This window comes from Anopheles ziemanni, chromosome 3 (genome assembly GCF_943734765.1).
Source record: "Anopheles ziemanni chromosome 3, idAnoZiCoDA_A2_x.2, whole genome shotgun sequence".
Lineage (NCBI taxonomy): Eukaryota > Metazoa > Arthropoda > Insecta > Diptera > Culicidae > Anopheles > Anopheles ziemanni.
The window spans coordinates 83,724,890-83,735,334 of NC_080706.1; the positions used below are offsets into that span (position 1 = coordinate 83,724,890).

The 10,445-nt window shown below is 39.8% G+C and overlaps 1 protein-coding gene across 1 annotated transcript; it reads right to left on the minus strand.

Moving 5' to 3' along the window:
• Positions 1-343: 343 nt before the first annotated feature.
• On the minus strand, positions 344-10,215 carry LOC131285657 (zinc finger protein 501-like). The gene is made up of 4 exons (XM_058314515.1): positions 10,196-10,215; positions 9,074-9,271; positions 1,407-1,497; positions 344-1,330 (listed from the first exon to the last, which is right to left on the minus strand). Exons 1-4 carry the CDS (start codon positions 10,213-10,215, stop codon positions 344-346), a joined length of 1,296 nt encoding a protein of 431 aa, XP_058170498.1.
• Between the last annotated feature and the right edge of the window lie 230 nt (positions 10,216-10,445).

Genomic DNA, 10,445 nt, shown 5'->3' on the forward strand with positions numbered 1-10,445 from the left:
TTCACACGTCAGAGTCATCTGACACCCCCATGGTCTAATCTTATAATGCACCTCACCTTATAGGCTTTCGGATTCAACTGACCTTTCTCACAGCTCGTCGGAAAGTTTCGGAGGAGTTTCCTCGTAACGAACAACGTTTGTTTAAACGCTCAACTATTTATTTTATTCACAGCTCTACACCGTACCGTATCTACTGCCTGTTGCGTCATGTACATCTGGAGAAACATGTAACAATGGTCGAAAGGAGCCACGTGACTGTTGACAAAGTTGGCGACCTTTCCGATTGAACGGTTTTGAACGTCTACCGTCACTTCCACACCTTCCTTCGAATGCAAAGTATCCCTTAGCAACATAATGTTTCTTCCCTTGCAAGGATGAATGATACTGCACCGAACTCGTTCTGCCTAGAGAGCTTCCGCTCCCGCTCGTGACATTTCCGGTGCTTCGCAAGGGCATTCGACTGGACAAAGGTTTTCGGACATTCGGTGCACTTGTGCGGCCGCAGACCGCTGTGAATGAGCGAATGACGCAGCAGATCGTACCTTTCCTTAAACGTCTTGGGACAGGCAGCGCACCGATGCGGCCGCTCGTCGCTGTGCGTCTTCCGGTGGCGAATGAGCACGTGTTTCTCGGCGAACGTTTTTCCGCACTGATCGCACCCAAAAGGTCGCTCGTTCGAGTGGCTGCGAACGTGCGTCTTCAGGGCGTGCAGCCGTACGAACTGTTTCCCGCACAGGCCACAGGAGTGCGGCCGGACCGCGGCGTGCAGATGTCGGTGACTCGAGAGGGCACTAGGTTGCGTGAAAACACGACCGCACGTCTCACATTTCAGACCGGGTCCGGTGCGATCGTGTAACTTCCGGTGCGCGGACAGTGTCGACGAGAGACCGAACGTCTTCGAGCAAACTTCACACCGGAACGGCTTTTCACCGGTATGCACCCGCAGGTGACACTTGAGGGCGAGTTTCCGTGAGAATTGCTTGCCACAGTGTTGACAACGCAGGACGGCTGCCGAGGGATCACTGTGGCGACGTTTAGTGGCATTTGCTTCGAGATGATTATGATTGGTGTCAACTATCTCTGCACTACACGACTCACACCTTTCCGGACACCGAATGTCATCTTCTGCCGGCGACGACGATGGCTTCCGGGGGTTTACTCGGGGCGAAAACAGTTTTCCACACAGTTCACACACTTCTGTTCGGTCCCGTGTTGGTGGCCTTTGGTATGGGTTCCCAAAAGAATCGCCTTCGGCAAAGGAAAAGAGAATAGGGGCATCATTTTCCACGTCACTTCCGTCGGCCGGTAGTTGATGGCTTATCGCCATTTCCTGTTTCAAGGTAGAGATAAATGTGATCCATCATTTTATTTGGTTTTGGGTGTTGATGTGATTTTCCAGGCCTTACCTCAAACAATGAGATGTCCGAGAATGTATGACTAACTTCGCTGGCATGTCCCGAGTCCTGGTCACTTGCATCGAGCTCTGACGAAGGGGTTCTGAAAAACAAAGTAACAAAAGATAATGAAAAGGCCGATGCATAAGGAATTAGGGTTTAAAAGTTTTTGATATTTTAGATTTCTAGAGAGGAAGGCATTCACTTTTAGGAAACATTCATTTTAAACTACCTCGTTGGGGTCCTATATTTGAACTGCAGGCACACAAAGTACTAATATTGCAAAGTAAAGCCCCAACACGTGTTGTTTGACTTCTTTTGCATTGAACCTTGAGTTCTGGTTGAAACTATACAACAAATATTCCACAAACTTGATTTTATATAATTGTCTGTAATATAAACTATACAAACAACGCTAGTCATACCAAATATGGTTAGGACATTGTAGCGGTTCTAAAATAATGAGGTTGCCTCAAGGTTCATCTCATATGTTTTTGTGTCGATTAGAAACACATTAATGTAATATTTATCTGTAATGCAGAAACAAATGAAATATATAATACAGCAGTGCAGTAAAGCTAGCCGCTCTTTTCCGAGCTTTTTTAAGCTTGTTTGATCTGCAAACGACTAGGGTACTGGCACCAATGGTGGCGCATTTAATCATGTAACTAACAATATAATATAATTTATAGTTTTCAAAAACATTATATTTCTATACTTATACAGATTACGATTGAAGCACGATTATTCTTCTGAAAAGTATGTAGTATATTCACCGAAATCATAAAAATACATGATAACAAAGCATTTATTTTTTCCTAGCCGGACCAAAACATTGAAAAGACTGAAGTCGAAATATAGACTGTAATGTATTTTCCAATCCAATATATTACAGAACGGCTAAATTACTCAATGACCAATTCATTGTCTTGATGCTAGACCAATGCATTGGTCTCTCATAAATTCTTAAAGAATCCAGCATACTTCTTCTTCTTCTTCTTCTTCTTCTTCTTCTTCTTGGCGTAACGACCTCTTGGTCATGCCTGGCCGTTAAGGGCTTACGAGACTTGTTTCCCTGTTGTACGTGGATACTCAGTCCTCTCGTACAGGGAAGGGTCCGGTCTCGGTTGGGATTCGAACCCCAGCATACTAGCACAACCTATTTGGAATTTGGAAAACATGAATTTTGGAGCCTCTATATTACGGAGAGCGAAGGTTTATATAGTGAACACTCCGTACAAGATTAAACAACAGTTCATACTAGGACAAGTGACGTTATTGTATTAATTTCGTTGAAGAGCTAAGATTTTATTCCACTAAAATCACTATTGGTACTAGTACTACTATGGGATCACTTACCCTACTACTTAGTAAAATTTGGTTTTATATGTTTTTGGTTTTTAAATGTACGTCTCCATCACTACGCTTGCTTACGCTAAAAACCGAATGAATGATAAAGAATGTGCTAGAGGGTGTACACATAAAAACACATTTAAAAATAGGTTCATAATTTTACGATAGACATTGACGCCACATATTGCCCACAAAGTTGCAAATTCCCCAATTTACCATAGTTTCTTTTAAATTATGTGCTCTGTTCCATTCCCGAATTAACCAATATTTGGATTGTTTCGTTAAAACAAAGCCAACCAAAAAAAAAAACCGTAAGGTCTTACCAAATGTAGAAAAACGAAAACAGTAGAAATAAATTATTTCTTTCAAAAGCTCAAGAAAACACTTCCGACGACAACACAACATGTTGGAAAATAACATGTTGTTGAAAATGTAGTTTCAACCTTTTATAATCTATTCGGAAAAACTTCTCATTCAAATGAGAAAACAAATCATTCTATTGATTAGGTGAAAATTGAAGATATCGGCAATATTACACTTAATTTTGACTAAAAACTATTGGGAGTTGTATTCACAGGTTCGGATGTTCGACTTTGAGCTTCCGACAATCATGTGTCTGCAAAATGCTTGTACTGAAACATAAACGTCATACACTTTACACTATAAACCATAAACGATTAGTTTACACCTTTATGGACACTATAAATTAGGAACTGGATTTTTTTATTCTAATTAAACTATTTTCATGTAAAACTTGTTAGTAATGAATGAAAAGAGAACCAGTCAAACATTTAGAACACATGAACATGATCTTGAAATGCGATAAATTTATACATGACTGATTTTACGCATTTCCATTAAAACGGTAACTGTAAACTGTATATTATACTGTAAACTGTATAATAACTGTAAAGAATAGATTCCTTTGAGTTCACTTATTCTTAATCTACTAAAACATAATTTTATCCGAGCGTGCACTTCAATACACTCCAATGCCGACGGGACGAGTTTCTTTGCTATATTCTCTACTCACAAGATGCCCGGACAGAAAATCAAGTCAAGCGCCCAACGGACGCATAATCACTTCGACTAACAACCGTATCAGTGGCTTCCGTGGCCAACACCGCAGCAAACTGAGCAAAACCGAATTATCCTTGGCACTGTCGGCGAGGATGATGCGCCGTGAAAAGGAGATACATATCTACGCCACCATGTTGGCCCATTTCTTTTTTATTTTGTTCTATTCCCTTCCACCCCATCCGAGCGTCCGTTAGTTCCGATTGGTCGATAACTCGGCGCGCCGATGATAGTCGATGGCGGAAAAACGGAACGGTAACGCCCCTTTTAGGGTGCCTTGTTTCTTTCGGACGGTTCTATTTTTAACGTGCCCGAAATTTGGTTGCCGAGCAACGGCAAGGATCGTGAGCGTTTGATGCAGTGGTTTCCAAACCATGTTGGGGAATTCTCCCACTGACTGGAGGGATTACCAGCAACATCGTTTTTTATTTTCCAAACCCAAACGGTACCGATAAGGATCTTTGTGATGTTGGTTTTTAATTTGATTACCGTCGGCACGGATTTCCAGTGCAAATACGGGAAGCCGTATGAGACCAGCCCATTTCGACGATTTTTCTGCAACGAAAACATGAAAAGTGTACACGGATTGAAGGGTATGGTTTGAAGCACGTTGAAGCACGTCGACATTTGGTAAATTGAAGAATACTTTGTGGCAGCGTTCCCTTCGTCGATAATATATTTTGTTTTACAACTAAGATCTGGAGAATTGAAAACAGTTTAATAATATTTAGAAAACAGTTATACAAACAAAGAGAATGATAAACTGTTTCACCTGGGAAAACTCGAATTGAGCTTGATCTCTTGCTATACGAAACAAATGACTTTGGCTGATATAACGCTGAGAAGTTTCCTGAAAAACATTTCAGTCAGTTTTGAACTTTTTTATCCATTCAACATTTCCTACACAACACAAGTTATTTTAAAAACAATAATAACCTTCAAAGTTTAATTTTTGTGACGAAGCTTTGTACAAACGTTTATGAACTATTATAAAGCTATTGCGGAAAATTCCTTTTACGAAACGATTTCCATCATGTCACGTTTTAAAGCCTTTTATGACTGACTATTAAGAATGATTTTTTTTAGTATGAGAAACTTTCGTATTTGTTGTTGTTTTCTTTGTAAAAAGTTGAAATGAAAATGAAAAGGGCCAAAATAACATATTTTTGAACAGTTGTTGTTGAGTAAGATAGATAAAAAACGCATACTCACGTTTTTCCTAATGCTATTTTTACTTTTCAGTATTTTTACTTTTATGAATGTATAGAATGAAATTTAATATAACAAAATAAGTGTTTTCCAAAACAAAAAGTAAACTAACCTTTCGTCTACCCTTTTTCGCAGCTGATTAGAATTTCATCCGTCGGCCTTGCGAACATTCATAATTAAACATGAATTACCCACGATTCACCAGCAAAACGCATTCGCGATTCTGGGAGTGCGACCGTAAAAAGCGGACCGATGTTTATACGGTACAGAAACTTTTCGTTGCGGTACATTTCCGGATCCGCGGAACCGGAGTAAATACTGGCATTACACGCGGCGGCATTGTCCTTTTCGACCGGGAGGTCCCCCACTCGGAATAAAATTATGTTATCCATAATGCACCGCGTGGACACGGTTTCGAGTTGCACCGTTTCCAGCTGAAGCCGGAGCGGTTCGCACAGATCCAAGGTTTCTTCCGGAACCGTGCCTACGCAAATAGTGATAATTAGCGGTGCGACCGCGGGTTGGTTCGGAAATAGCGATTGTTTTTCTTGCCTCGCTTCCGCTATTATTGTTCGAGCAATTCCACGGTTGCGCAACTCATTAAATATGCAGACACCGAACTTTCTCGACGAGCCCAGGAGAAGGTCACGTCGGGGCTGAAGAAGGGATTTGTGTTTGTGGCATCGTCATTAGATTGGCCGTAACAAGTTTCTTCTTTATAGACACACAATGGAAACGGGGTATTTTTTGTGTGTGTATTTACATCATCTTTTAATTAACCGAATCGAGACAGTTTGATTTGAGTTGCAATAATTTACTTCATAAAATAGTGGTATAATTTATGTATTTACACATGTTTTATGTGTTATCGCAAAATATTTTCACAACGGTTCGAATCTTGAACCGTGTAACGTTGAGTTCGATTATTCTTCCCCCCTCATTGGGTTTGTATTTGAGGGGTTTCAAATTTTAATAAATTTTCGATGTTTCCTGAAATGCAAAAGGCAAAAGAGGGATAACAACGGATGCGGTAAGATGGAAGAAATTTTATCGAAGGAAGCAGATACGACGGGATATTATTTTTTTTCGATTTTCTACGTAATTTTCAAGAGTTTGTTTTTTGTATAAAGTAATAGGCAAATATAAGTAGGTGAAAGGTTAATCATTTTCATGAGACTTTTGGCGGCTAATTAAATAAGTTCATGGTGTTGCTCGCAACGGAAGAAGCCTACAAACGATCAGATTATTGGCAATCTGTAACAATTCATATTTTTTTAAGTGTGAACGAACGAATTGGTAAGCCTTCTAATTAACTTCTAGTTAACACGATTTTTCTTACGAGGGTGAGAAAAATTTGTGGATTATATTCCATTCCTTTGCATGAACTAAAAAAAATATTATAAAAGTGTATGCTCCAAGGAGTTATTATTTTCTTATCGTAATTAACAACAACAAAATGATGAAAGAATGTTTCTGGCTAATAATTTAAAAGGATTTTGTCAAACGATTTTTTTTTATTATATTTCGATTTTACACTGATTGTAGAATTGCTCTTTCCTCTTATTAATATCACTAAGTTTCAATCTGTTTTAACATTCTTTACATAATACGTTCTTTTGACAACAACTTTAAGCTTCAGAAGCTTTTATGTTCTATGTACAAAAGTGTAGCTTCTATATACAAAATTGTTTGCAAACATAATGCAATTGTTTACAACATAATTCAATCGATTTTATTTACGTTTGAAATGAAATACCTTCGATCAATCTTAAGTTTTCAAATTAAATCTGCTAATGTTTTCCTTTAGCCACGCATACTGCTCCTAAACAAACTTTTTAAAACTGGTCAAATATGTTGTCCCTAAAGCAAACAGCTTGAAACAAGAAAGCAATGGATTGAGTTAAGACAATTCACTCCGCAAATTGTGCAAACTTTCTTCGGCTCCGTCTTCGAGGTCATTAAAAATGTAACGAGCAACGAAACTCTCCCATACACTCGATTCGATTGTTTCCGATATTCGAGCAAACATTCCCTCGATTGTCTCACCGTCGGTTGGTCGCTGGTTGGGCCATTTTCCTTTCCCCCAGTTCGCTCGGGAAAGCCGTGATTGAGTTTGTTGGAAAGTTTTGTTTATAATGTACCCGTTTTGCTTGCCGGTATTGGCTTCTCCCGGTCCTTGGGCAATTGTCCATCCGCTGGGCGAAGGGGTTTCGGGAGGGAAGTTCTGAAAAGTGTTCCGAACAAAAGCGCACGAGTGGCCCGCAGCCGGAAGGCCAGCGAAGGATGAATGTTTCATAAACGTGACCGTCGTGAGGAGCGAGGACTCGAGCAGAGTAAGGATTACGATCCAAGCAGAACAAGTCTTTCGTTGCATGAAAAATTAGAGCGATGCAACAGCACCAGAACGGTTAAGACCTGAAACCATTGGGTATCAGCAGGACATTTCAGAACATTCAAACTGCTACCAATGGTGCTTGTTTTTCATACTCGCTCCCCCGAATTCACGCATAAGCGGAAAATTTTGGAACAAAAACACTCACAATGGAAGCCAGAGGTCTCGTACGGGTTCGCAAAGGGCAACGAAAGAAGAATGTGGCCGTTAAATTGCTCTTTTACACTCAGATCGGTTTCGCCGGCTTAATGAACCATGCGAGTAATAAGCTTTAAAGATTAGCAGTTTTTCACTTATGTAGCAATAACGCGATGAATCGTTTAGATTCCTATGAAATGCTCGTTTTTCCGTTCTAAATTTCAAAGATTTTTTATCTTCTTACATCTAGAGACATCAATTAACTGAAAAACAAGATAGAACTAAACATTTTTTACATTATCGATGTTTCGATTGTATGGCAGGAACATGAAGCTTTTTTTATATCATCCCTACGAGTTAACTACCACAACAATATTAGCTAAAACAACATTTTAAACAATATGTAGAAGTCCTAAAACTGAATTTCTGAATGTTAAAGATTATTTGTTTATCATAAAACAGACAACCAGTTTAAACATTCTAGTAATAAAGTCAAAGACCGATCAATCATATATTAAATTTTCATTTGCATCGATCTATTAGTAATCTGATAGAAAAAAGTGATGAAGAGTGAGGATGTGAAAAATTGATTCCAGAAAAAAAAATCACATAAGTGCACGATACTGGTTTCACAAGGTAGAACAATAAAAATATCGCGAAGCCTTTGAATCGTAGACACAAAATGCTCACATTACCCATAAGTTTTTCGTAGTTTTCAATTTGTTGTGCCTTATTACGTGTGCTTGAATGTAATGCGAAAAAACAAAATTACATGCCCGCGTATTTATGGATTCATGTGTTATTTTTTCACTATCCGAACTAAGGGATTGTTTCCATTACGATATTTTTATTGCGAGGTGCTTCATTACGTATTCATATGCTTAACTGGGAAGCCAATGGAGATAGATTGAAATTCACATCCTCCGCTGTGCCAGAGGGTTTTTTTTGCTTTATGTATTCAGAGAAGAAGATCCATTCACTTGAATTCGAATAATATAACATCAATCAGCTTCGCATGGTTTGTCTATTTGTGTGCTGATTGAGATGTTTACCTTGCGGAAACCTTTCAAACGCTTTTCGAAGCGATTGGGAAAACGTTTACCATTGGATCGTTCCCTTTCCCATCGATGTTGAAAACGTTTGGGATTTATAACCCCATTTCCGACTGAAACGAGATCTGTTACGTGAGTTTCAGAACAGGAACCCCAACTACTTCCAACTACTACTAATCCGCACTCTGTTTGCCTGCCAGTGTTGGCCGCAAATAAGTAGTTTACTGTTGCCGAAAAGATTTGCTCATGCCAGCGGGTTAAAGGCTGGTGGGCTTTGTCAACGCTTGCGTTTTATTTATCAACCACAAATTGTTCGAACGTAATGTTTTAATCCTTTCCGTAGGGGGATCCACCGAAAACTCCAGCGCTGGATCCCCCGGTCCTTGGCATAAGAAGCTCAGAATTTTTGGATGAAAAGGAGCTACAATCGTTGGATGGAGCATGCGGAGCGTACTTACGTGCATTTGGATGGTTTCCGGTATGGTAGAACTGCTGATTCCATCGCACCTAGTAGGTTCGTTTGGGGCAAATTTAGCGAATGGTCCACCATGGCTGGTTCGTGCGATGAGAGCAGCATTGTGCTGCAGCTGGACTCGTTGAGGAGGATTGAACGAATGCTGATGTCCAGCTCTCGTTCATCGATGTCAAAGTTGAAGCTGTATGAGAAAAGTATTTCTTGAGGTCATAGAGATTGGTGTGGGAAGGGATAATATTCTGTCTAATACAGAGGTACAATAGCATTCCTTTGACGTTTTCATTGATCTTTTATCATCTCTTGGTGATGTTGCTACCAACAAATCACAAGTCATTTCAATTTGACGTATTCTTTTTTCATGGAGTGTTTTATGAAGATTTATTTACAGAACAGTTAAGTGTGAACAAAAAAAAGTAATGAAGTTTCCAGGAGATAGTTTCGAAACAACTAAAATTTGTTTTTCTTGTTTAGTTAAAATATGCAGTAATGTGTATCATAGACATAATATATTATTATCTTTTATGTATTTAAAAATTTAAACTGGGGCTCGTTATTTTTAAAATAACAGATGCGTTTATAGCGCAAAGCTTAATGTTCTTCATAACCCTTTTAGGACCACATTGAGTTCGTCCTATTCTGTTTTTTTAACCTCATAGTTTTTCTAGTTACGTGAGGTTTTGTTTTCCTTTTTTTCATAAAATAGACGCGATAGATATGACCATGGCAGAAGGTCTCTATTTTCCGGTTCAATAAAACCCTCTGTGTCAAGCTTCAATGCAAACATATTACCGAGCGACACATCTCTATTCTCACTTTATAGGAATCCATCTGTTCCACGGAAGGACGCAACGCCAAATCACAGCATTCGCCACTCCGTAATCGAATCAGTGCCAGGATATCATCTTACAGACGTCCTCGGAAAAAGGAAGGACCAAATTGACCGATCTCGAGGGGTGAATGGGAACGAATTGGTTCTCCCTCAACCGAAAATGCCTCGGACGTACGACAGGGCAAATACCATCGCCTAGCACCCGGAAGTCATCAAACTCTCGACAATTAGTTGACACAATGGCGTGGTAGGAAAAATAAACAGTAATCTACTTACATGTCAATGTCCCAGTCCATCGCGAGGCTTTCCGGCATTTGCGGACGTTTGCGTTGAGGTTCAGAATGAGATCGGAAAGCGCCGCAAGCGTCCAAAGCGTAACTCCGCGGTACGATATTTCGGGCCCGTGTTGCTCGTGTAAGGATTCGATCGCTTTTGTTCAGTGGGTTTGTTTATGAGTTTTCCCCGGTATCGTACCACATACGGTGCGTCGAGGAGGCCAAAGGAATCACGCACAACACTGACACAC